The sequence below is a fragment of the Aotus nancymaae genome, unplaced genomic scaffold (genome assembly GCF_030222135.1).
Source record: "Aotus nancymaae isolate 86718 unplaced genomic scaffold, 86718_ANA_hifiasm-v0.15.2.pri h1tg000067l, whole genome shotgun sequence".
Classification (NCBI taxonomy): domain Eukaryota; kingdom Metazoa; phylum Chordata; class Mammalia; order Primates; family Aotidae; genus Aotus; species Aotus nancymaae.
This window is the reverse complement of record NW_026988482.1, coordinates 20,604,500-20,632,394: the sequence shown is the minus strand read 5'-3', so window position 1 is coordinate 20,632,394 and position 27,895 is coordinate 20,604,500. Positions and strand designations below refer to the sequence as shown.

General features: G+C 39.0%; 1 protein-coding gene, 1 long non-coding RNA gene and 1 other non-coding gene across 3 annotated transcripts in view; 2 read left to right on the top strand and 1 right to left on the bottom strand.

Moving 5' to 3' along the window:
- Positions 1-26,665, bottom strand: part of SACM1L (SAC1 like phosphatidylinositide phosphatase) — a 60,105-nt gene extending 33,440 nt beyond the window's left edge. Inside the window, exons 1-5 of the mRNA XM_012470772.3 lie at positions 26,564-26,665; positions 7,817-7,914; positions 6,199-6,273; positions 4,774-4,901; positions 2,405-2,554 (exon numbers count right to left, since the gene is read on the bottom strand). Coding sequence (XP_012326195.1) covers positions 2,405-2,554; positions 4,774-4,901; positions 6,199-6,273; positions 7,817-7,914; positions 26,564-26,595 — 483 coding nt within the window. The 5' untranslated portion in view covers positions 26,596-26,665. The remainder of the gene's footprint in view (positions 1-2,404; positions 2,555-4,773; positions 4,902-6,198; positions 6,274-7,816; positions 7,915-26,563) is intronic.
- A 223-nt stretch (positions 26,666-26,888) lies between these two features.
- Positions 26,889-27,895, top strand: LOC110569360 (uncharacterized). Its single transcript, XR_002479472.2, has 2 exons — positions 26,889-27,041; positions 27,689-27,895. It is a non-coding gene; the product is annotated as an uncharacterized LOC110569360 (long non-coding RNA).
- Positions 26,990-27,062, top strand: TRNAR-ACG (transfer RNA arginine (anticodon ACG)). Its single transcript has one exon. It is a non-coding gene; the product is annotated as a tRNA-Arg (tRNA).

Below are 27,895 nucleotides of genomic sequence, written 5' to 3'. Positions count from 1 at the left end.
CCTATGGCTGTATATAAAAACATTGACCAATGTAAAATTTTATGTTTTAAGTTAAAATGTTTAGGTATAGGCCGGGCGCGGTGGCTCAAGCCTGTAATCCCAGCACTTTGGGAGGCCGAGGCGGGTGGATCACGAGGTCAAGAGATCGAGACCATCCTGGTCAACATGGTGAAACCCCGTCTCTACTAATACAAAAAATTAGCTGGGCACGGTGGCGCGTGTCTGTAATCCCAGCTACTCAGGAGGCTGAGGCAGGAGAATTGCCTGAACCCAGGAGGCGGAGATTGCGGTGAGCCGAGATCGCGCCATTGCGCTCCAGCCTGGGTATCAAGAGCGAAACTCCGTCTCAAAAAAAAAAAAAAAAAAAAAAAAAAAATGTTTAGGTATACATGTTCCATTTATCACTTTTATGATTCCCTAGGTTAACTTTTTTTTCTTAGGCAGAGTTTTGCTGTTGCCCAGGCTGGAGTGCAGAGGCGTGATGACAGCTCACTGCAGCCTCTATCTCAAGTGATCCTCCCACCTCAGCCTCCCTAGTAGCTGGGATTACAGGTGCATGCCATCACATCTGATAAATTTGTAATTTTTTGTAGCGATGTGGTCTCCCTATGTTGCACAGGCTGGTCTCAAACTCTTGGACTCAAGCAATCCTTCTGCCTCAGCCATGCAAAGTGTTGAGATTACAGGTATGAGCCACCACACCTGGCTAACTGACTTTCTGATTAGCTGACAAAAAATTCCCATCTCATCCCAACAGATGGGATGGCTTTTTCTTCAGCTTAGCCTCTGCCACCACCTCTGCCTGGCACCCTCCCTGGTCCACTGTCACCTGACCAACAAATCTTCAAGTCTCAGCTCAAAACCTTCCTGTGTAAAGTTACTGTCCTCTGTAGATACCTTTCTTTATAAAGTTGTCCCTGACACCCCGAGGCAAAGACCCTCATTCCTTCAGGATCCCACCTCACTTTGGTACATTATCTCAATTATAGCAACCATTCTCTGACTACTGCTTCCCCAGCAGACTGTAGGCTCCCAAAGACAGGGTCCCCAGCCTCATTCTGGGTCCCCAGAGGCTAATATAGTACCTGGTACAGGGCTGACATTGTAGAGATGTTTCATAAACAAATGGAGAATGTAAAAACTGCTTTTAAAAGCAACAGTCTCTTTGCAGTTAAAAGCCAAGTTTCTTGATTGCTTAGCCTGCACCTAAACTTCCATCTAAGCCTACATGCAATTTTACTAGAGTGTTAAATCTTGGCCCCAAAAAAAAAACAGTCAACTAAATTACTAATTTAGGTTGAACTACTTGAAATTACCCATTATTATTGGTCAAAAATGGTCAATTACCAGCAACTTCATATTGTCTAATCTAATAGGTAACATGCAGCGACCTTTTAAATTCTGTCTTCTCATTAAACATCTAAGGTATGCCAAAAAAAATTAAGGCAGCAATTATCCAGGGTCCTCAACAAAAGAAACTTTAAGTTGAGACCATCTGCAACCTAATTTTAAAGACATATTCATTATATATTAAAAAAAAAAAAAAAAAAGCAGACTGGGCAGGCACAGTGGTGGCTCATGCCTATAATCCCAGCACTTGGGGAGGATGAGGTGGGCGGATCACTTGAGGCCAAAAGTTCAAGACCAGCCTGGGCAACATGGCAAAACCACATCTCTACTAAAAATACTATAAATTAGCCAAGCATGTTAGCACATGCCTGTAATTGCAGCTACTTATGAGGCTGAGACATGAGAATCGCTTGAACCCAGGAAGCAAAGGTTGTAGTTAGCTGAGATCATGCCACTGCACTCCAGCCTGGGTGACAGAGCGAGACTCTGTCTCAAAGAAAAAGAAAGCAAAATTAAAAAATCTTAAACAGACATTTTCCATGTTCTTAGTGACTTGTTACTTTTTTAGTTATAAAAATTATAAATAACCAACACTACAGAAGAAATATCAACTGTTAGAACACGAATTTTATAAGCCTAATTATACTGCCAATGTAACTGCCACACTATAGAACACTGAGACTTAAGAAATTACAAATTAATGCAATGCTAGTTTGAAGATTTGACATTCGAGAGTTAGCACTTGGTAGCCTGGTAATATTTATGCAGAAATACAAATTCTGAAAGATTTTCCTGTAATAACGTACGAATGTGTTTACACAAAGACTTCTGAATATCTACAGCAGTGGGTCTCAATTCTGGCTGTATACATATACAGATTCCAGGACTCTCATGCTGGGATTGTGATGTATATTTAAAATAGGGTATGTTTTCAAAGCCTCATACGTGATTCTAATATAGCCAGGACTGAGAAAAATATGAATTTTTATGCATGAAATAGAGACATGTCCCTTTTACAATCCTAAAAATAAAAACAATTGAAGATTAAGCTTACTCTTTCCAAGAGACTCATTTCTTGGAATTCTGGACTAGTGTTGGATAGCCGCTGCAAAGTATGGGTCAAATCATATGTTGTCGAAAAGTAAAATCCATCCACATTCAAGACATGGTTTAGCATTGCTAGGAAGGTTTTATTATCCTGTAACTGTAAACAAAGAAAAATCAGTATAGCTTATAACTGAAAAGGAATCTGAATAAAAATAAAAACCTTTAAGCCCAGCCTCGTTAAAGACTACTGGCATAAGAACTGGGTCAGCAAGAGGGATGTTCACCATTTCCCTGGGACATAGGACAGTTCCTGACACACAGAAGACAGACACTCAATAAACACTGTAGGGTACTATTAGGTAACTTGATTAGGTAGGACCCCCTCCCCTTCACAAATTTTATTCTAAAGGGCAGAAGAGTGGTTTTAACAAAACATCACCTTTGGTTATGACCTACTGTGTGCCAAATATTTTCCAAAGATTCTCTAATCCTCACAACAGTCCTGCAAAGTTAGCATAGCTACACTCAACTGACAAATAAAACACATAAATTTATGAAGGGCCCAATAACAGAGATATAGCAAATAACAAGATACTAACATCAACCTCATTCTCAAGAAACTTCCCTGGTTTGGGATGGATGAGAAGTAAAATGGAATTGTTTTTCTTTAAAACAAAGATTAAAAAGTCAAGTAAAAGCAATATTTATCTTTATTTTTGGATAATCATTTTAACTAGCTTTCCCAATGAATACCAAGATTGACATTTGTCTTTATCCTTGTTTTAAAAAACAATTGTTAATGTTTAGTAACGTTTAATGATTACCAAATGATTAACCTGTTAATCCACATGTTACAAATCTACATATACAAAATTTTTGACTTGTGCTCAGACATGTTTTTAAAATTAGCTACACAGCTTGACAACAAAGTACAACAATCAAGAAGAAATTGTCTAAATAAATATGACTGGTCTATTAAATGAATACAGCCATTTTTATTTCTTTAAAATATGGCTAGCAGAGAATAAATATATTGATATATATTTCTTGAGATATATATATAAAAGAAATTCTAAAGTATATATATTTATATAAATACATATATAATAGAAAATATATTATGTTCTTATACATATCAACAGTCAGTTGTAAAAACTGATTGTTCCAAGACCTTTAAAAATTTTTTATCAAAACATTAAAAACTCTATTGTAAGTTACAGATATAACTTATATAGTTGTAAGTTATAGATAATAACTTGTAAGTTATAGATATAGTAAATTATAAGTATAAAGAAATGAATGAATTATAAAACTAATATTTAGCACACTGTAATTTAAAACATTAGAAACACTAAGAATGAAAAATATTTTATTTCTTTGTAAAAAAATATATCAAGAGACTTGAACACTGCTTGCCTTCTTGTCATATAACCTAAGATACAGAATAGGTCTTCTATCCCTGGTGCCTTGTCATACACCTTCCTAAGTCTAAACCAACTTCTGACATTGTATCCTTTGCACTTTCAATGTTGTGAAATATCTCCAAGGTTTCCTTTAATGGGAAGTTTTTGCAGGCATCACTTCCTCCGGGATACTGCCATCCTTTTCATCACAGCCACTCCATCATTAATGTTGATAAGTTCGCCTGCACTAAGACCTCTACAGTCCCTTGAACGGTGATAGTGTCAGCGTTCCCATGGTCAGCTACTTCTTCTATGCTCCATTTATGTTCAATTTCAATTTCTCTTCCAAAGTTGTTGCTTTTTGTTTCTTTGCACCTTCATCTTTGGTGGGTTAATTCTTCAGTTAATATATTGTAGTAACTGAAATTTAAGCCATGTTGTTTGGGGATTGGTGTCAACTAAACCATGGTTACTTAAATCTGTGCATACAGCAACAGTGCAAAAGGAAAACTGCCTGAAAGTGTATATACACATTTCATAAACACACATACATGCTTACATTCACATGTGGTAAAAATAAACAAAACCTCCCTGGGAAAGAAGGGAATGAGTTAAGAGGAGTAGAACTTCAAAGGTATTTATATTTTATTTCTTTACAAAGAGGATATGAAGTTAAATCTAGTGTTGAGTACATGTGCATTTTCTGTTTTCCCTTTTCTCTCCACATTAAATTTCATAATTTAAGAATTGAATCTCTTAAAAAAAAAAAAAAAAAAAAACAAGAGCAACAAAATTATCTGAATGATTTAAAAAATATTTTTTTATGCCTGGGTAGAAAAGTAGATAGAGTGAACTCTACAGGTTGTTTAAATAATTATAGCATTCTCTGTATTCCATAATACCCTTGACCTCCTCTACCCATTCCATGCTACTGCTTTGGGCTTTGCAATTAGTAACAATTTCCAGTTCTTACCTGAATATCAGTTAAGTGCAACATTGTCTTCTTATAAGAAAGGACATCAAAATCTGTTGCTTTCCAGATTACATGATTGAAAAATTCACCTACTTTTGTCTTTTTGGTAATGACTATAAGATAATTACCTGCAAAAAGCAAGCCAAACACACATAATTATAAAAACAGTAACTCTAAAGGTAGAAATTGGAGTCCTTATTGTTTAACTTTAAAGACTAGTAGAATAAGACTATATTGTGCCACTCAGATAAAAAGGTCCATTTTTAAAGCAACCTTACAATTTATGACTAGAAAGACCAGAATATTATTTAGAAAAATTCTTACTGAAAGGTCACATTTTTCTCAAAAAAGATAAAAGCAAATGCTTTTCATAATCAGAGGATTTGTCATAGTAAATAGAAAGCAGAGAAAGAAAATACTTCTTTCTCTCTTTCAATACCCCCAAGGCATATAGGCCTCTGCTAATCACTTCCCAGCAGGTAGTTTAAAGCATCAAGTCATGAGATCTGACACTACAGGGCAATGTCCCTTCTACACCACTCCTAAGTTCTTCATGTAACTCTAAATGGTAGAGAAATGTGCTGGGGCAGTATACCTAACTGGCTGCCGCAATATTACAAGGATAAGTGGTCAGGAATCAAGGAGTCATCACAACATTATGCACAATACACCAATCCTGACCTTGCCACCTCCTCACTCCCACAAATATATAAAACAGAGTAACCCTTTCCTACTCAATTAATTCTTCAGGTCTGTTCAACACTCTACCCACAAGTGCCCTCTCTGGAAGTTTTCCCACGTACATGTCTCTCTCCTAGAACTTGTCACACAGTACTGCAGTAATTCACTATTTACACGCCTCTCTCATTGGACTGTGAACTGCAGGGCAAAATGGACTTTCATCCTTTATAACTCAGCATCTAGCATGGTGCCTGAAACAACAGGAACTTCAAACAAGCTCAATGAAATTAAATCTAAACAAAAAGCACCTTCTTAACAAGTCAGAACCAAGTAATATCCGCTAACGTGCACTATGCCCTATTAGCACAGGGCTGAAGGTGTAGAATACCCTGGTCCATTGATGCATTAAAAATTGTGTTTACATACTCGGAATTTGTGAAAAATATCTAGCTAAGGATTTCAACTCTAACTGAAACACAACAAAATACAAAACCTTTTTTAAAAAAAAAAAAAAAAAAATTTTTTTAAAAAACCTTTTTTTTTAAAATACGAAACCTCATGCTGATAAATTTTACCATTTGGGGAGTATTTCTTTCAAAAGTTAATGACAAATACTTAACCAAGAGATTTAATGCCTAAAACATGATAGAAAGTATTACTTCATCATATGCTCACTCTAATATTGTCAATTTAACTACCTTGTTTAATTACCTTCTTTGCCCATCTTAGCTTATTTTCTCTTACCTGCCACCAGATGGATTGTGCCCAGTATACCAAATATTGGTCTTGTGACAGCTGAAGGAGGAACATCTTTCTTGACTTGAAAAGAAAGAAAGAAAAATCACATACAAAAAGCTTACCAACAGACACAAATTTAGTCTGATTTCAATAGTTACTTCAACTAAATCAATTTGCATGATTTGTTCTAAGAAAAGCAACATTCCTCAACTTAAATGCACTATTCATAGAGCTGTAAGTTATGTAAACTGGAGAGTAACAGCAATGAAACTGTGATAACTCCTAGAATATATGTTAGGTTCTTTAATGGAAGAAAAAAACCATCCTATTAGAAATGGCATAGTCTGCATTCCCAATGATGAAAAGAAATTGGCTAAGAAACTGTCAGCAAGTCAGTCTCAACACTGACTTTGCATGGAAGTATTTCATTGTATGTCTTACTGATGACTGTTTGGCATCATTATCTTTACATTCAAACTATTCATGACTTTTAACTTTTCAGTCTATTCAAATGGGTCTGCAATCTCAACCTACAAATAAAATGTTACTAAAAGATCAAGAACAACTGAAAACATACCCATGTTAAAGCTCTTGAAAGACACTAGGTTATATCAACATGGTATAAAGAAGTAGTATAATTTAAACTTTAGGAGAAGTGTACTAACACTGGTTAAAAACAATCAGCTATCTTGCAACAAGCAGCCACCAAGCAACAGACAAATAGGAAATCTCAAATTATCATACTAAAACAGAGCTCTATTTCCATTTGATCAAAGACAAACTATATGTAGTACCTATCAGAATGACCACATAATCAAAAAACAGAAATTTTATAGCCATAATTTTCTTACACCCCATTATTCCACAGAACATATTTTCATATTTCACTTTATCCACTGAAAGGCTATTTACCAAATGTCTACTCTATGGTTATTCAAATATTATACTTTAAGAAGAAAACAAATATAAAACTCTGGAGGTAAATTAGAATCTTTAAACAAACAAAATATGAAATTCCAAATATTATAACACACGGTACATTAATTTGTCACCAAAGTTATTTCATATTTATCTATTCAGAAGTCAGGCTGTTCCACACAAGTGAAAAAAAGTTTGTTTTCCACATCCCAGAAAAGCAAAACCAAAATATAACTGGATAGGTAGATAAAACTTAGAAACATCATTTGCCTAAGAACACCTACAAGTTTTAGTCAGTGACACATATTTTATTTTTCATTTATTAAATTATCTAAACCAATCCTGTTAAAATACAGTTAAGGGAAAAAATAAATAAATATTATGTTTTTAAATCCTTACAGACAGTAAAATGCTATCTAAAATTTTCAAGATCAGTTCTCCTTTCACAAAGGAAATAACATAAAATTGAAGCACAAAAATTACAGGTTGGTGCAAAAGTAATTGCGGTTTTTGCCATTACTTTTCACGGCCAAAAACCGCAGTTACTTTTGCACCAACCTATAAATAAGGTAGCAAGAATTAAAATTTTAATAGGAATGCACTCAGAGATCCACATATTGACATACCTCTGATCTATGTTTTTTGATTATTGTCATTTATGTATAAAATCTTTCTCCCCAAACTTCTAAATCTGGCTGTAAAATACCTGCAAGGGTAACCTCTGTGGATACACGGTCAATGATGAGTACATCATCTGCTCCATCATCACAAGCTTCCACATAAAATTTTTCAGGAGTGATATGCCTAAGAAGAAATGTAAAACATAAATAACTAAACCAAATGAAATGAAGACTCCTAAAAAACTACTTATTATAACAATTACGGAGTAGAACTTTGACATCATTTTCCCAGCTTCCCAACAGATGAAGCTGTTAAGTTTGCTGTCCTTATGAGTTCACGGCAACTCTTTTCACTTGTATATTTGATGCTGACAAGGTTTTGATTTGCTACGAAACCATCAATTTAACTTACACAAAAATATCACAATCAAACCTAGTTTATAATATTCAACAGGGTACAGAAGGCAACATAGCATAGTAGGAACACTCTAAAGAACCAGACCACCAGTACTGTGTGACCTTAGGCAAGTTACTCATTCTCTCTGAGCCTCTTATTCCCTTAACTGTAAAATAACGGTAATACCAGATTCATCACGCAGCATCATGTGAATTAAATGAGCTAATCTTTGATAAGCACTTTGAACGTCTGACACATAGTAAGCAAGCAGTATCAGCTAAAAATAATAAGAAATGCATTTTAAATAAAATATTTCCAGGAAATTTTAAAAAATAAACTACTTTAACATTCAGGTGGGGTGGTTTTTTTTGTAGAAACCCACATATATGTTCCTGAAAAAAATCTTCTCATTCTGCAAAATAAAAAAGGAGGTAGAAATAGGGTTGAGAGAGACTACTTAAAATTTATGCAACTTTGTAATTAAAGTCTAACAAAAGTTAACAGTTGGTTTCTCAAGAGATAAACAGTTCAGGCAAGCAACTCAGCGTGGTCAGGGACTAACTCAGGATATAGTAAATATTAACAAAATAAAATGCGTTTGAATTTGCAGGCACTAAAATGATGAAGACTGAAGTAGACAGAACTCCAAGCCACTGATTGAGAGTGTTGTGAAGGTAGGCACAGGGGAAGATATGACCTTTCAGAAGCTGAGCAAGGATAGGAGGGGAGGCTGAGTCCAAGAACTATTTCTTTTTCCACAAACTAATCTTTATTGTTCATAAACAAGACTTAAAAGAATTTCCATCTGTTCTATCTGTGCAGCAGCCAATCTGAGGGTTTTTTCCTTTCCTTTTTAATTTTACTCCCACTTGCCTATGAAAAACCTTATTCAAACCCACACAACCATCATGGACATCATTTTCTATTTACCAATTGTGTATAAGCTATTTGGTATTATAGAAAAATGTCCTGTAGCAAAATAAACTGCATTGACTATTTTTGACTGTAAGTTCTCTGAGGAATAATCAATCCTTAATTATCCAAATATAATTGACAACCTTTTACTGTTCATCTGTAACTAACTAAACCTTAGGCTAGTTTCCTTCATTTGGGGGGATATGCTAAGTGAAAGAAAATCAGTACAACAAAGAAAGCAAATCTGCTTCAAATACAGCAATCTTCAATTCAACCTAAATATAACAGTTCATTCTTTTTATTACTGAATAGCATTCCACTGTATGGATATATCATCATTTGTCCATCCATTCATTTGTTAATGGCTATTTGAGTAACTTCTGGTTTTGGGTTACTACGAACAAAGGAAAGGTTCTAGGAATATTTTTGCAAAAAGTCTTAAGGCACATGTTCATGTATCTTGTATCCTGGTTAACTCCCTAAAAGTGAAACAGCTGGATCATATGGCATATATATGTTTAACTTGTGGAGGAAGTGAGAAAAAGGAGGGATTATAGCCATGAGGAAACGTTTCAGGGTGACGAATACATTCACTATTATAATACTGGCAATGGTTTCATGGGTGTAAATGTCAAAATTTATCAAACTGTACACTTGAGATGTGTGTACTTTATTGTATGTCAACTAAACTTCAATAAAGCTATAAAAATAAAACAAAGTGAGAGGTCCTAAAACAAAAGAAATATAAAGAACTTCCAGTCATCTAGTCTTACACCATTTTTTAAAAATCCAATATTTCAGGCCATAACTACAAAAGATGTTTTATGGAAGCATAAGTTGTATTCCAAGTGTAAGTCAGTGACATGTACTGACAGGCTACCACTTACTAAGCATTACACAAGCACCAGGACCATGTGGCAGGTGACGAATACATTCCAGGGACAACTGAGCCAGGAAGTTTAGAGGTTTGGGGACTCACTGATAGTACACATGAAATTGGGATTCAAACCAGTTTTGTAAAAGGATAAAAGTTATAATTTTTTTCACCATACTATATTACTAGAATTTGAAGACATCATCCTTTGGTAGGCTGGCACAGATACATTGTTGTGTTCAAAACAGTCCCTGGTTAGGGGAAAAAAAAAAAAACACTTAAAGAAATGTTTAAAAACCCTGGTTTAATAAAATTTAAAGAGTTTCCATTTAAAAGAATTTTTTAAAAGTTTTGTCACCTCGACACCCAAACACTAAGGCATCTAAAATTTCATTCAAGGAAAGGATTTCATTCCTTGCTGCCAGTCTCAGCTTTCTCTTCATTAAAAAGAGATAGAGGCTGGGTGTGGTGGCTCATGCCTGTAATCCCAGCACTTTGGGAGTCTCAGGCAGGTGGATCATTTGCTGTCAGGAGTTCAAGACCAGCCTGGCCAACATGGTGAAACCCTGTCTCTACTAAAAATACAAAAATTAGCCAGCCATGATGGTGCGTGCCTGCAGTCCCAGCTGCTCAGGAGGCTGAGGCATGAGAATCGCTTAAGCCCAGGAGGCAGAGGTTGCAGTGAGTGGAGATGGCGCCACTGCACTCCAGCCTGGGCAACAGAATGAGATTCTGTCTCAAAAACATAATAATTAAAATAAAAAGAGATAGAACTGATAGGTGAGGGTGGATGATAGAATACACATGATATGCTCAGCACTACGAGGGGATTCCATGAAATATAGGCATTATTTAAATTTTACTAAATGGTTTCAGACCACTGGGTTTTAATGTTGTTTTTTTACACTTCCACCATCTTTAGTCTCTTGACAAAGCCATCACCACTGCTCCTATTTGGCTGCTTTACTTTTACATCTAGGACAAAGTTACAGGTTTCAGATAGGAAGGTGACACAGTTTTGATCACAGAGTAAAGTCCATGACCTTTATTACATCCATTTTCTTCATAATACTCAGAGGCCTAGTCTCATCCGGTCGCCCAGGCTGGAGTGCAGTGGTGCCATCTCGGCTCACTGTAAACTCTGCCTTCTGGGTCCAAATGATTCTCCTGCCTCAGCCTCCCAAGCAGCTGGTATTACAGGAGCCTGCCATCACGCCCAGCTAATTTTCGTATTTTTAGTAGAGACGGCGTTTCATCATGTTGGCAAGGCTGGTCTAGAACTACTGACCTCATTGTCTGCCCGCCTCGGCCTCCCAAAGAGCTAGGATCACAGGTATGAGCCATTGCACCCGGCCAGGCCTACATCTTTTAAGTTCAAAGCTGCATTTTGGAGGACAGAGTTGCCATAATTTATGTCTCCACATAAAGGGTGTGTTATCTCTTCAATAACTAATGCTACTTTTAATATAAAAAGATGATTATTCACCAATCTCAGAAATCAAATTCCTCCACTTTTTTTTATATTAGGCACAAAAACACAAAGTTTGAATCTAAATAAACAGCTAACAGAGAAATGCATATTGCGTGCTCTGGAGAGCATACCCCTTCTACACTCTGACCACCTATATTTACATAAATGCATTTAAACTCCTTACCTGTAAGACCTTTAAAATGAAAATTATTTGGACAAAAATCAATGAACTGAAAAGTCACACTTGTTTCAACATACAAGGCTGGGGATATAACCTAATAGGTACATTTCAGTCAGCAATAAAGTATTTATTATAAAATCAAGTGTTTATAAGACCACTTACATACTGTATTAGAGTAAAAAAAATTTTTTTAATTAAAAAAAAAAAGCACGAAGTCATATGCACACACAGAAAAAAAACTACCTCCATTAGAAGCAATTACAAGTTTTTCTTGGCTGGGCACAGTAGCTCACGCCTGTAACCCAGCACTTTGGGAGGTGGAGGTGGGCAGATCATTTGAGGTCAGGAGTTCAAGACCACCCTGGTTGACACGGTGAAACCCTGTCTCTACTAAAAATACAAAAATTAGCTAGGCGTGGTGGTGCATGCCTGTAATCTCCACTACTTGCTAGGCTGAGGCAGGAGAATTGCTTGAACCCAGGAGATGGAAGCTGAAGGGAGCCAAAATCACACCACTGCACTCCAGCCTAGGTGACAGAGCAAGACTCCATCTCAAAAAAAAAAAAAAAAAAAAGATTTTCTCAATTTGGCATTTAAATTTAAAACTGATTTGGAAGTGTGTGAGATTAAAACATACATCTTAGATTAGGACTTCAAATAATTTACCAGATATATATATCCAGCTATAGAACTAGGCCTTTAGTAATTGTTACATTCCTAATAATCACAGTCAAAGTTTATGACTTTACTATGTGCTCAGAATCCCTAAAATTACAAAGTTAGATAATGAACCTTATTTTAAAAAGAAATATATGATACCCCCTAATCTGGATAGACACATTTGAAATAAGACAACAAATTAAAATTTTAATTGAGGTACAATGAAATGAATTTCTACAGTGAAAACCCTCCACAGAAGCCTTGATCTTCTCTCAGAAGATGGAATCTGGGGAGTATTAACAGGTGGGTGCAGGCTGTAGACAGATACTAGCTACTTAAATGCAGGTTTGGAAAAGAAAAGTGCTTGGAAATAGACTAATTAACTCGGATACCACAGAACTGAATTGTCTACGAGGTGAGAGTCAACAAAATAAGCAGATTCCAGTAGCAGAATGCTGAGATGCTTCAAGAACTAGAGGGAAAAGGCAATAAGAACTAGTCGGAGGAGATGTGTGGAATAAGGGGTTGCAGGGGTGGGATCGGGCAAGTAAGGTAGTGACACTGACTTAAAAAGGGATGTAAAGGCAGTTCGAAGTTTCTATCAGAACACCACCCAAACCCAGACTTTCCAGACACCTGTCCTCCTTGACTCAGGGATTTAATATTTAGAACAGTTCGATAAGACAGTCTATGGATTCCAGACACCAGGCACAGCTGAGTACTAGGTGAGAGTGTCAAGTGAAGTCTGAAGACAGAGAAGGTCTGCTTACAAACTGGTAAAACCCCTCCAACCTGCTTCCTCTGCCAGGCTCCCACAATGCTGGTGCCAAGCTTAAATCATCCTGCCCCCCAACCCTGCCCACAACTCCCATGCGAGTTTTTAAGACTGTGTCTGAAGAAACTGATTGGTCCAAGGTCAGGTGACGTGGCTCACACCTATAATCCCAGCACTTTGAGAGGCCAAGGCCGGCAGAGCACTTGAGCCAAGGAGTTCAAGACCAGCCTGGGCAACGAATCAAGACTCCATCGCTACAAAAAATGCAAAAATCAGCCCAGTGTGGTAGCTCGTGCCTGTATTCCAAGTTACTCAGGAGGCTGAGGTAGGACTGCTTGAGGCCAGGAGGTGGAGGATACAGTGAGCCGTGATCACACTACTGCATTCCAGACTGGGCAACAGAGCTGTCAAAAAAGAAAGGAAAGGGGAAAGGAAAAAACAAAGAAAAAGAAAAGAGGGAAGAAACTGGCCCAAGAGAAAAACATTAGAAACTGCTGACATTTAGGGGTCAGCAATGAATTTCCACACAATCACTCTACAGTGAGGGCCATCAGTTGACATAGTACCTCATTCTTAAAAATGAAATGACAACCAAGGATCAACCAGGTATTTGAAAAAAGGATTTATCACAGAAGACAGACCAAAACAAGCAGAAAAAAATAACTTTGGGCAAATAAAGTATGCTGAAAACAGAATAAAACTCCAAAACACATTTATAATTGATAGCCTCAGAAGATACTGCATTCATGAAACAAGAAGAGGGTAAAAGCATGCATTAACATGTTCTTGGACTGATCATAGAAATAATATTTTGAAAATTTAACAGAAGGATTAGAAGATAAAATCGAAGTACTCTCCTTAAGAGGCTAAAAAGAAATGCAAAGTAGGATGCCATAGGAAGGAAAGAGAGGAAGGAAAGGAAAGAAGGAGAGAAAGAAGGAGGGAGAGGAGGGAAAAATGGGAGAAAAAAGGGGGGAAAAGTAAGAAAATAGTACAATCCAGGATGTTCAGCATCCATGCAGCAGGAATTCCAGAAGAATATATAAGAAAAAAAGGAAGAAATTATCAAAGAATACAAAACAAACAAACAACAACAAAAAACCCCACTCAGACCAAAAAAGACCCACTAAATAAATGGAAAGACATATATGAAGGCATATTAAACATAGAATTTCAAAACACTACAAAGGGACAATTCTAGTTTCCCTCCACCCAGAAAAAATTAAAGTAAAAGAAGCAGTGAAGTATTCAACAGCCACTATATTAGATTATTCAACAGCAAGGCAACAGCAAGATCTTTAAAATTCTGAAGGATAATAATTTCCAATTGAGAATGTTATAGCTAGTCATACTTACCAAAAAAGTGTGAGGGCAGAATGAAAATTTTCAGATATACATTCTCAAAAGTTACATTTCACTTTTTCTTAGAAGGGAGGAAAGGTGTGTTCCACCAAAATAAAAGTAAACCTAACAAAGTTAGATTTGAAATCCAAAATAGGAGGTAAAAGGAATTCTCATCATGATGGTGATGAGAGGTCCCAAGACAATAGCTACACAACAGGGCTAAAGAATAACCAGCCCAGATTAAAAGCAGGAGGAGAGAGGGCTCCTAAGGGTAAGCCTCAGAGAAGAAAATGAATCGATAGCCAACTGACATGTTTCAGAGGAATTATGTTGCTCTTTCAGAGAAATTGAAGACTGATTTGCAACAGGTACATATTAAAAAGTCAAGCAAATAAAAAGAACTAAGGCAGTTTTTAATTCTAGGAAAAACAAAACATTTTTATAAGGAAATGTAATTATGATACACCATGAGGCTTCATTTGAACCACAGCGACATAATCGTAACATTGGGAACACTGACTATCTTACTATAACTATATGGAGAAAAAAAGAAAAGAGAGGCACAAAAGCGAAATCCTCATCTTCTGCAATAGGAAGTCATCAGATTACTAAAACTGATAAAAATGAGGAAACAGCAATATAAGCATTTTTATAAATATGGAGTAAAATACAAGAAGTCACTTAAAAAGTAGATGCCTGTTATTAAAAGCTTTGTATACTACTTACTTTTAAACCACATACATAAGATTGAAATAAAAATAAGGTTTAAAAAATGTATTATAGGCCGGATGTGGTGGCTCATGCTAGTAATCCCAGCACTTTGGGAGGCCAAGGTGGGTGGATCACAATGTCAGGAGATTGAGACCATCCTGGCCAACATGGTGAAATGCCATCTCTACTAAAATACGCACACACACAAATTAGCCAGGTGTGGTGGCGTGAGCCTGTAGTCCCAACTACTCAGGAGGCTGAGGCAGGGGAATCACTTGAACCCGGGAGGCCAAGCCTGAAGTAAGCCAAGATTGTACCACTGCACTCCAGACTGATGACAGAGCAAGACTCCATCTCAAAAGAAAATAACAAAAAGTATAACAAAATATAAAAATAAGAGTAATTATGAATCAAGGTAGGGATGTCTTGCTCAAAAGTTCTGAGGCCTTTGCTTAATCTCTCTCAGAGAGATGCTGCTGGAATCTAAGTTGCTGATGCTATCACCAGCCTATTCTGATAATGTCACTGAAAGTGGGAGCTCTAGGCTTAAGAATTGGAGCAATGAAAACATGAACAGTGACTGCCAGGGAATTAACATCTCTAGGGATGGTAATTATAAGTAATGACTCACAATTCTGTTAATCGTAACAGCAGGTATCATCCCAACTCACAGGCACCTATATATATATGCCCTTACTGTTATCTTCCTCTCATTTCCCACCACTCTTGTATTGGTCTTAATACTGATCTGAAGCCTAATTGTTTTATGTAGTAAATTTTATTCTACATGTTTTATGCTTCCTAGGCTTCATTTCAAAAGCCAGTGAAATTAACTTTAACTCTCTAGCACTTGCGGTCAAAAACAATTGAGTAAACATTCACTGGTGAAATTTTTGCTGGTGTGTATTGTTTTATCACTATTTTTGTGTTTAAATCTTCACCGAACAAGATATAGCATTACTTATTTTATGAAACAGATTTCAGAAGACAAGATTCTATCCAAGAAGATTATTTGGTCAAGCTATACTGTTGATAACAGATCTCTAAGGTTCAAAGTAATACTGTATACTAAAAAGGGTTCTGGTCCTACATAAACTATCTGGTGAGGTGATCAGACTCCAATTCACCAGTAACTCTAAATGAACAAGAATCCTACTAAGTTTCTGTCAAGACAAGAAGATTCGATATCTACCCAGAGTTCTGGTTCCCGTTAATAAGACACAAACTATGGAAGATATATCAAAATAGTGTAATACTTGTATAGTAATTGCTTCTATTTTGACTACCTTCATTCAGCTGGTTAATTTGCTTTTAAGAATTACTGTCCAAGCATAGGATAAAAAAGAAAAAGTGGCTGGATACAGTGGCTCATGCCTGTAATCCCAGCACTTTGGGAGGCTGAGGTAGGAGGACTGCTTGAGCCCAGGAATTTGAGAGCAGCTTGGGCAACATGGCAAAACCCTGTTTCTACAAAATATACAAAAATTAGCCAGGTGTGGTGGCATGCACCTGTGGCCTCAGCTACTCAAGAGGCTGAGGTGAGAGCATCATCTGAACCTGAAACACAGAGGCTAACCTGAACCTGGGAGGCAGAGGCTGCTGTGAGCTGAGATCGTACCACTGCACTCCAGCCTGGGCAAAAGAGCAAGACCCTGTCACAAAAAAAAGAAAAGGAAAGGGAAAAGGGTAAAGTGATCAGGGACCAGGACAGGACAGGACAGGACAGGACAGGACAGGACAAGACAAGACAAGACAAGACAAGGCAGGATTGTTTGTGGCCAGGAGTTTAAGACTGGCCTGGTCAACACAGCCAGATCTCATCTCTACAAAAAATGTTGAAACAAAAGAAGGAACCAACAGTTAAGTTGCTTCATCCTTTTTGATTGTCGTGAATAATGCTGCTATGAACATGAGTATACAAATCTCTCTTTGAGAGCTTACTTTCAATTATTTTGAGTATCCCAGAAGTAGAATTGGGACTACAAGCTAAATTCAACTAAGGCAGTCCTGGCTATTATGCTTAATACAAATGCATTTAATCTTACAGTCACCTGGGATTCAACAGCTCTTAAGAGAGCTTTTAAAAAATTAGCCTTGTTAAATTTTAAGAAAAGCAATATAATTATAATATTAACATCAAATATTTTTATTTTCCTTCAGTGTTGGCATTGTGATTTTCCAGTGTCTGAAAACATTTATTTCCCATGTCACATTCACATCTTATTTCAGGCAACAACTGACCTCTTTAAAATCCTGTCAAATCAATGAGTAAAACTGGCCTACTTCAAAAATATTACTACTTACTAACCTCACACCCATTAAAATGAATATTATCTAGAAGAAAAAGAAAAAGAAAAAAAAAACCAGGATAGAAAATAACAAGTGTTGGCTAGAATGTCGAGAAATTGGAATCCTGGTGCTTTGTAGGTGGGAATTTAAAATGGTGTAGCCACTATGGGAAAACAGTATGGTGGCCCTCTAAAAATTAAAAATAGAATTCCAACATGACCCAACAATTCCACTTCTGGGCATATACTCCAAATAATTGAAAGTAGGGTTTCAGAAAGATGTTTGTATACTCACATTCATATTAGCATTACTCACAAACACCAAAAAGGTAAAAGCAATCTATGTGTCCAACAAATGAGCAAACAAAATATGGTACATACATATGATGGAACATTATTCAGCCTTAAAAAGGAAATTCTGACACATGCTACAAAATGGATAAACCTTAAGGACATTATGCTAAGTGAAATAAACCAGTCACAGAAGGACAAATACTCTATAATTCTACTTCATGAGGCATCTAGAGTAGTCAAGTTTATAGTAACAGCAAGGCCAGGCGCGGTGGCTCAAGCCTGTAATCCCAGCACTTTGGGAGGCCGAGGTGGGTGGATCACGAGGTCAAGAGATCGAGACCATCCTGGTCAACATGGTCTCTACTAAAAATACAAAAAATTAGCTGGGCATAGTGGCGTGTGCCTGTAATCCCAGCTACTCGGGAGGCTGAGGCAGGAGAATTACTTGAACCCAGGAGGCGGAGGTTGCGGTGAGCCGAGATCGCGCCATTGCACTCCAGCCTGGGTAACAAGAGCAAAACTCCGTCTCAAAAAAAAAAATATATATATATATAGTAACAGCAAGTAGAATGGTGGTTGTTAGGGACTGGGAGGATACAGAAATGGGGAGTTGTTTAATGGGTACAGGATGAAAAGAGTTTTGGTGATGGATGGTGACAGTGGTTGTACAACAACGTTAATGTCCTTATTGCCCCTGACTTGTATGCTTAAAAATGGTTAAGAGAGGGGAGAGAGATCCAAGATGGCCGATTACTAGCAGCTCAGGATTGTAGCTCCCAGTGAAAGCACAGAGAACGAGAGGACGCCACACTTTCAGACGAATATTTGTTGCTCATGGACCAGGAGATTCCCACCGGAGGAGCCCCATGGGTCACCAGCGCGACTCTTGTGGCCACTGTGGTGGTTTTGCCGGCGCCGCACAGTGGTTCTTGGTGCAGAGTGAGCAGGACTGGGTCCCCTTTTGGTCAACGTTTGGAGCTCTGGGGAAGGCAGAGTCGCCTGTTCGGCTGATTGAAAGAGGGACTCAAGAAGGAAGCCAGACCAGAGATTCCCGGGCAGAAAAGCACCATCGATCTTAAAGCCGCTGTTTTAGCCGGCGCAGTGGGTTGCTCAGATTCCGGCACTGGGAATCAACAAGTTGGACGTCCACTCAGAAACCTAATTTGAAAGTCAGTAATTACAAAGATGACAGGTGGATAAATTCACAATGATGGGACGAAACCAGCATAAAAAGGCTGAGAATACCCAAAATCAGAATGCCTCTCCCTCTACAGGGGATCACAGTTCCTCATCAACAAGGGATCAAGGCCTGATGGAGAACAAGTGCGTTCCAATAACAGAATTAGGCTTCAGAAAGTGGATAATAAGAAACTTCTGTGAATTAACAGAACATGTCCTAGCCCAATGTAAAGAAACTAAGAACCTTGAAAAAAGGTTTGACAAAATCCTAGAGAATAGACAATTTAGAGAGGAATATAAGTGAATTAATGGAACTGAAGAATACAATACAAGAACTCCAAGAAGTATGCACAGGTTTTAACAGTTGAATTGATCAAGCAGAAGAAAGGATATCAGAGGTCGAAGACCAACTTAATGAAATGAAACAAGAAGACAAGATTAGAGAAGAAAGAGTAAAAAGGAATGAGCAAAGTCTCCAAGAAATATGGACTATGTGAAAAGACCTAATTTACATTTGATAGGTATACCTGAATGTCATGAAGAGAATGAATCCAAGCTGGAAAATATTCTTCAGGATATTATTCAGGAAAACTTTCCTAACCTAGTAAGGCAAGACAATACTCAACTCCAGATAATACAGAGAACACCACAAAGTTATTCCTCAAGTAGAGCAACCCCCAAGACACATAATCGTTAGATTCACCAGGGTTGAAATAAAGGAGAAAATTCTAAGGGCAGCTAGAGAGAAAAGTCAGGTTACCCATAAAGGGAAGCCTATCAGACTCACAGCAGATCTCTCAACAGAAACCCTACAAACTAGGAGAGTGGGGGTCAATATTAAATAGCCTCAAAGAAAAGAATTTTCAACACAGAATCTCATATCCAGCCAAACTAAGCTTTATAAATGAAGGAAAAATAAAATCTTTTGCAAACAAGCAAGCACTCAGAGATTTCATCACCACCAGGCCTGCTTTGCAAGAGCTTCTGAAAGAAGCACTATACACAGAAAGGAACAACCAGTATCGGTCATCCCAAAAACTTACCAAAAGGTAAAGAGTATCTCCACAATGAAGAATCTACATCAACTAATGGGCAAAATAGCCAGCTAGCATTAAACGACAATATTAAACTCACAAATATCAAGATTAATCCCAAATTTAAATGGATTAAATGCCCTAATCAAAGACACAGACAGGCAAAATGAATAAAAAGTCAAAACCCATCGGTACGCTGTATCCAGATCCATCACATAAGCAAGGACACACAAAGACTCAAAACAAACGGTTGGTGGAAGGCTTACCAATCAAATGGAGAGAAAACAAAACAAAACAAAACAAAAAAACAGGAGTTGTAACTTTCGTCTCTCACAAAATATACTTTAACAGTAACAAAGACTAAAAGAAACAAAGAAGGACATTACATAATGGTAAAAGGATCAATACCACAACAGGAGTCAATGATCATAAATATATATGCACCCAATATAGGAACACCCAGATACATAAGACAAGTTCTTAATGACTTATAAAGAGACTTGGACACCTGGACAATAATAGCAGGAGACTTTGACACCATATTGCTAATATTCAACAGATCAACGAGATAGAAAATTAACAGGGACATCTATGATTTGAACTCAGACCTGGAACAAGTAAACTCAGTGAATATTTATAGAATTATTTACCCCAAGTCCACAGAACATACATTTTTCTCAGTATCACATTACACCTATTTTGAAAGTGACCACATAATTGGAAGTAAATCACTCTTCAGTATTTGCATAGCATTTCACAGACTTAATGAAATATTGGTTGGCTGTTTGTTTTTTTCTTCTCTTATTCCTTCCTGTCTCCGCTGTTAAGCACAATTATGGGCAAAAAAGAGGTTTTTAACACCTATTTTTAGATTGCATTCCAGCCTGGGCAATAGAGCAAGACTCCTGTTCTCTCTCCCTCTTTCTCTTTCTTTCAAAAAAAAAAAAAAATCTGCCAGGCACCATGGCTCACACCAGTAATCCCAGCACTTTGGGAGGACAAGGCAGGCAGATCACCTGAGGTCGGGAGTTCGAGACCAGCCTGACCAAATAAAAAAAAAAGAGAGTAACTTTTATGTTTTATTTTATAGCAATTTTTAAAAATAATGAAACCACTATTTGCATAGGAGCATGGTGATTGTCATGTTATAAAACCATAGCAAGAACATATTCCCTCAAAAATCTTACATAAAGAATTTGGCCAGGGGTGGTGCCTCAAGCCTGTAATCCCAGCACTTTGGGAGGCCAAGGCGGGTGGATCATTTCAGGTCAGGAGTTCAAGACCAGCCTGGTCAACATGGTGAAACCCTGTCTCTACTAACAATACAAAAATTAGCCAAGCCTAGTAAGTAGCACACGCCTGTAGTCCCAGCTACTCAGGAGGCTGAGGCACAAGAATCACTTGAACCTGGAAGGCGGAGGTTGTGGTGAGCCAGGATCGCGCACCGGGAACTTGAGCTTAAAACAAGCACAGCGGTCGGGCGTGGTGGCTCACACCTGGAATCCCTGCACTTTGGGAAGCCAAGGCAGGTGGATCACCTGAGGTCAGGAGTTTGAGACCAACCCGGCCAACATGATGAAACCCCATCTCTACTAAAAATAAAAAAAATTAACCGGGCGTGGGGGCGAGTGCCTGTAATCCCAGCTACTGGGGAGGCCTGAGGCAGGAGAATCACTTGAACCCGGGAGCCAGAGGTTGCAGTGAGCTGAGATAGTACCATTGCACTCCAGCCTGGGCAACAAGAGTGAAACTCCATCTCGAAAAAGACAAAAAAAACAAAAAACAAAAAAACCAAGCATACCAAGTCATTTGATGTAGCCTAGTACTAACCTCGGCTAGCCAGGTTAGCTTAGGTAAGCCTGAACTAGCCTGAACTCCCAGTTAACTAATGCTTTGGATACAAACCCCACATTGTCTGTGCCAAAACTCATGAGGATAATCTTAGCTGCCCTACACCCTTCCCTCCACAGAGAGAGTCCTGTGAACTATACGAATGTTCATTGCACTGAACAGACTACATGTGTTTTTATCACAAATTATCTTAGGTTGTTACATCTGTTCTCAAGGTTGGATCATATCTGCCCTGACTGATGACCTCAGTTATGAGACTTAAGAAAGGCAACTTCCTTAGGAAACAGTATTCTTCAGAAGCCTGCTGCAGCCTGATTCAGTATCTAAAGGATTCCCTGCCTTACACCTAGTTTCAACTGATCTTTTAAAAAAAAAAAAAAAAAGAAGAAAAAACCGCTTTAAATGTTTCCAATAATGCGTTTCCATTCTAATTATTTTGCAATTTCAAATGTATCACTGTCTGACATTATCCATACCTATACAAATGACTTAAAAAGAAAAATGGAGCCGTAACAGGATATTTAGAACTGCCTGGAAGTTTAAAAAGTATGAATCTTAAATTCTGAGCAAATCAATATATTTCCCATATTAAAAATTCATATGGATATGTCAAATATTTGATTGTAAGTGACTCATTTCAATACCTGGCATATCTAAGGACTAAGGCGAGAGCAATCTGATAAGAGAAAAAAAGGTAATACGGATAATGCAATGGAATGGAAAGATCACTGGACTCTGGACCAGCTGTATTCCAAGGCCAGCTCTACCATGGCTCGGCTGTATGACCTGACTTTGTGGCCAAGGGCAATTATTAGACTGTTTTAAACAATGACAGAGAATACATATCAACCTATGACCTCACAGAGGTACTAGGAAGACAATAACATACATGAAATCACTTTTAAGCTGCTATTTCTTCAAAAGGATACATTCCAAGTTATCCTAGACTGTGTTCTTTTTGAAGTGCTAGTCAGTGGTCTATACTGGAAAGTTCCTTTCATTTACTCAGTTGATTCACTGAGGAGCTGCTCTGCACAAGGCTCTATGCTAGGTACTGAGGACTAGAGAAGAAAATGTTAAGGTGTAAACTGGTTGGAGAAACAGTACAGCCATGTCCCATGTAACAGTGCTTTGGTCAACGACAGACTACATACACGACGGTGGTCCTATAAGCTTATAATACTGTATTTTTACTGTGCCTTTTCTTATTTATATATGTATACATACACAAATCTTTACCATTGTGTTGCAATTGCCTGCAGTATTCTGTACAGTAACATGCTGTACAGGTTTGTAGCTTAGGAACAATAGGCTATTCCATAAAGCCTAGGTGTGTAGTAGGCTGTACCATCTAGGTTTGTGTAATTATATTCTGATGTCTGTACAAAGAAATTGCCTAACATATTTCTCAGAATGTATCTCTGTCGGTAAGCATCCCATGACTGTGTACATAAAGATTTCATTTCTAGATAATAAAATGAGTGGTTCAAACAGTACTATGGATTGATCATTCTAGCTTTCCGTCCTCTTGTCCATGAGGAAGTAAATGCACTGTAAACTGATCCTAAGAGACAGAATGTATAAATCACGTAAACATTTAGTGTCTAATCCCTATTATAATAATTTTTCATTTCTGGCTTTGTGTTACCAGAACTCAGTGAAGGAAAAGATGTGGAAAGAAAAGGTTTCCCCAAGAAGGTACCTACGAGGTACACTAAGTACTTCATCTAAACTCTCTTTGGGCCCGACATGGTGGCTCAAGCCTGTAATTCCAGCACTTGGGGAGGTCAAGGTGGATGGATCACTTGAGACCAGGAGATCAGGTTTTGGCAACATGGTGAAACCAAAAAACACACAAAATCAGCCAGGCATGGTGATGCGCACCTGTAGTCCCAGAGGTTTGGGGGGCTGAGGCGGGAGGATCACTTGAGCCTGGGAGGTTGAGGCTGCAGTGAGCTGAGCTAATGCCACTGCACTCCAGCCTGGGTGACAAAGTGAGACCCTGTCTCACAAAAAAAATAAAAATAAAAAACTCTGTCAAACCTTACAATAATCCTAAGTATCAACATTCCCATTTTACAGATTGAAACACCAATTCAGAAGGATTAAGTACTATGCCCAGGACAAGCAGTCAAGTTAATATATGAATCCATATCCATTCTGACTAAAAAAACCCTGAGATCTCTTGGCTCTATCATGGATGTGATCAGTATATAAAGAGAGCAGAGAGGAAGGCATTCTGGGTAGAAGGATCAAAATAATGCCCAAGTTTGAAGCTAGAAGAGGATGACCTAAGTTTTGCAGAAGTGGGGAAAAGGCTCTGGGCAGTTACAGGAAATAAAATTAGGTGACTATAAAGAGGCTAGAATATACAGATGGCTAAGAAATATAAGCTTGAGTCTATAGGTCAGTAAGATGGAACTGGAAATTTTAAGCAGGAAAGTAGAGGATAAAACCAGAGCATTAAAAAGGTGAAATTCAACAGGGCAGAGATGGACTGAAAAAAATGTGTAGCATAATGCAGAGAGTATTATTTAAAATCCCAAGTAGAACAGGTGTGGTGGTGTGCATCTGTAGTACTAGCTCCTCGGGAGGCTGAGGTGGGAGGCTTGCTTGAGACCAGGAGTTCGAGGCTGCAGTGAGCTACGATCAAACCACTATAATCCAGTCTGGGCAACAGAATGAGACCCCATCTCTTTAAAAACCAAATGAAACAAAAGGAAAAAACAAACACTTCAACATTCCAGTAAATCCTTTAGCAATACTTTTGTAATAAAATAATCAAACTATCTCTTTTGCATTGATATTTCTTAAAACACATCTCTAGACACATTTTTAAAAATGGCTAGAATCCCCTACCAGTTCTTGCACAGAAACCAATTTCACTTCTAAATGCATACAAAAAAAGAGTACTCCTTAGGGCACGAGCCACATTTTAAAACCTTCAACAGTAGCCTCAGAACAGGAATGGCCAAAAAGAAGGAATAAAAATGGAGATTCTAAGTCATAAATCCCTTGATAAAATTGCAAAAAAGTTGTATCTTCACATTTACAGAAACACTCAAAACTTTATTGTTTCAGGGGGCAAAAAGTTAGGACTGACAAATGAGAGAATGACTTTCACATAACCCCAGTTTGACTCTATCACCCAAATAATTTAAGAGCTTCCACTTCTCACAAAAATCAATATAAAACATCGTTCTTAGTACTTAAGAGACAAATTTCCTTTCTCTTTTATGTGTATAGAGGTCTTTGGTTTGTCTGTTTTAAGGTCTGAACTGGTTAAATTTAGTGTCCTGGCAGCTGAAAAACAATCATCATAACTCTGAAGTTCTCCATCCTATTCAATCTTTGCCACAGGAAAATTCAACTGCATCCTGTAACCTAATGCTAAGCTGCATCGAGCCAAGGCACCATATTGCTTAAACACATTTGAGACCTGGTGTAGGATCACATTAAACCCTTCAGTGCCTATCAGATAGACAATAACCTAATTAGCTGGCAGACCACATGTGACAATGGCCTGGCCAGAAACATAGTGGAAGACATTTCCTTCAACTCTTTCACAAGGACAAGGTGAGCACTTTGCCAAGGGGAATTGGGAGAAAATACGGAAAGGTGGAGAGGAAAATGTGGAGGGAAGCGTGCATATGCAACTAGGGTTTTCAAACAACATTACAGTAAACAGAAATGGCAAAGGTGGTGGACTGTAGAAAAAGCAATCATCATCTTTCCTGCAACACATACAACGTGAAATAGATGACCTCTCTCTGAATTTTGCACATCTAACTTTCCGCTGAACCTTGCAGAAAGTTATTAGTGAGCTTGAGGTTTGAGGAGCATAAGAAGTGCCCAAACCACATTTTGATGTCATTTCCCCGCAAAGGAAATGTGCTATCTATGCCTAAGTGCCAAGATATTTTAGCCTATATAGGGATACATAACCTTCTTAAAAATTACATTTGTTTCTCCTACCAGATATTCCCAGCCTGTGGCCACCAGATTTTCAAACAGCCTAGGGGTAAAGCATTAAACACGAAGTTGAGTAGAACAAAATTACTCGGACAAGAAAAGTGTAGATGCTAATGGGTAACACCAAGGGAAATAAACACGTGTTGTTCTTTAATCCAAGACAAGCCAAAGCCCTTAAAAACACCGATTTTATAACTCTTAACCAGAGCCTCTCTCTCAAAGACTCAAGAACTTGGATTTACCGAAAAGTCAATTTGCAGTGCCCAAATTCTCGAGATTAGCCTCTGGCTGTCGACACAGACTTAAGAACCTGCCTTAGGCTGGAGCTGTATAAAATTTAAACCAAAGTAAACTACTTCAGGTCCTTAAGAGTACTGACTGTAAATGTTTTCTGCACCCTCAAGACTGGTCAGGCAGGCTTCGGTGGCCCAGATAGGCTGTAACCAAAACAAAAATTTGTTGATTTGTGTGTAGACTCTAAAATGCTGCTGTAGGTCCGTTAAGTAAGAGAAAACTCTTTTTCTCTGCTAAGTCATACAGATAAATTTAGTCGCCAGCTCTCCATAGAAAGTGGGGCACAAGCGTGCCCGGAAGGGCCGCATCACAACGCCGACCCCGGCTCGTTGGAGGCCAGTTTGCCGCTTCTCTCTCCAGCCGTGGGCGCTGGGGCAGAGCACGGTGGAGAAAAGTCGGGCAGCCCCTGGTTCCCGGCCCATGGCTGCTCGGGTGAGGCCTAGGAGAGGCCGGGCCGGACAAGGAAGGCCGGTAAGTGCGAGGAGCTCCCACACCCTATCTGCCGCCCGGGACTCAGGAGCCCTCCCCGAGACCGGAGCCCACACCTGCCGCCCCGCCCGCCACCCCTCAGGACTCCGGCCCGCGGGACTCACAGCTTCAGCTGCTCGTAGACCGCCGCCGCCATCCTGCACAACCACCTCCTTCCTTCGCTCTCCGCCCGCCCCGCCCCGCGCCGCCACCTCGGCTGCAGCGCTACCGGTCACCCTGGCACGGCGGCCGCAGCGACCAGCCTCGTCCCACCCCTTTCCCCGCCCCGCAGAGAGCCGGCCTGAACGGGTGGCGGTGGAGGACAAACTAGTGCGCGAGCTAGAACACGCGAAAGAGGCCGCCAACACGGCGGGTTGAAGTGCGACGAAAAGCGCCGTGACGTACCCGCTGCGGATTGGCGGAGCGGGTTGGGGGACAGGCGGAGCTGCGGGAGCTGTGGCGCAGGGGTAAAATGGATCGCCGGTGCCCGGAAGCCTGTTCAAACTGTGTAGCGAGTGATCAGCCATCACGGAAGAAGCCTAACTAACTCGGGGCCAGTGGCGCAATGGATAACGCGTCTGACTACGGATCAGAAGATTCTAGGTTCGACTCCTGGCTGGCTCGCGATGCTTATTTTGCCACACTGGGCCTATGTATTACAAGACTTTGGAAAGGTGCATAGGTAGAATGTGAAAGTTAAATGTCTCAAATTTGGATGCTACTTTGCTGATAATGTCATCCTTTAAATTATGTTAGGAACCTGGATTTGTCAGAGGTGATTTGCAAACTGCAGAGCGCCCTATTCTTAATGATGCACCTGAGAAGTCTGTAAATGGGGTATATTTAGATAAACGCACCTGGGAAAGTGGCCGTTTGGAGTGGGGAACAATGTGGTTGGAGGTTAGCTACCGGATGACGCAAAAGCGCATTTAAGGCAGCAGTTCTGTCCTTTCTCCGCCATGGAGTAGAAACCCCCATAGTGATGAGAAGCGGCGCTGTCCCAGTTTACCAGGATGGCGTGGGCTTTGGATCTAACCAGCAGCGAAGAAAACCTGCGCTGCGCGCGGTAGTTGTGGGAGTGGGGGGACGGGGTCCGCAAAGCGTCAGAATCTGCAGCAGCCCTGGCCTTTATGAGCTCCAGCTCCGAAGTCAATCCGGCCCCCAAATTCCATTGGGAAAAACCCTAAGACACGGGTGTCTTTGCAGTAAGAAGTCCTCAGGTAATCTAGTATATTACCCTCATTGTACAGATGTGCGACTTGGACACCTGAGAAGGCGCAAAACGTCTGCGGCCTAAAGGGGACTCGAACCCGGGGATTATATGAGTCATCGTACGCTGTCCATTAACCAGTCACTCAATCGATCAATTAATTTCCCCAACGTAACGTTTTCCCCTGATAAAATTATAGAGTTTTAAAATATAGAAATTATTGAGAATAAAAATAATGCGACTCCCA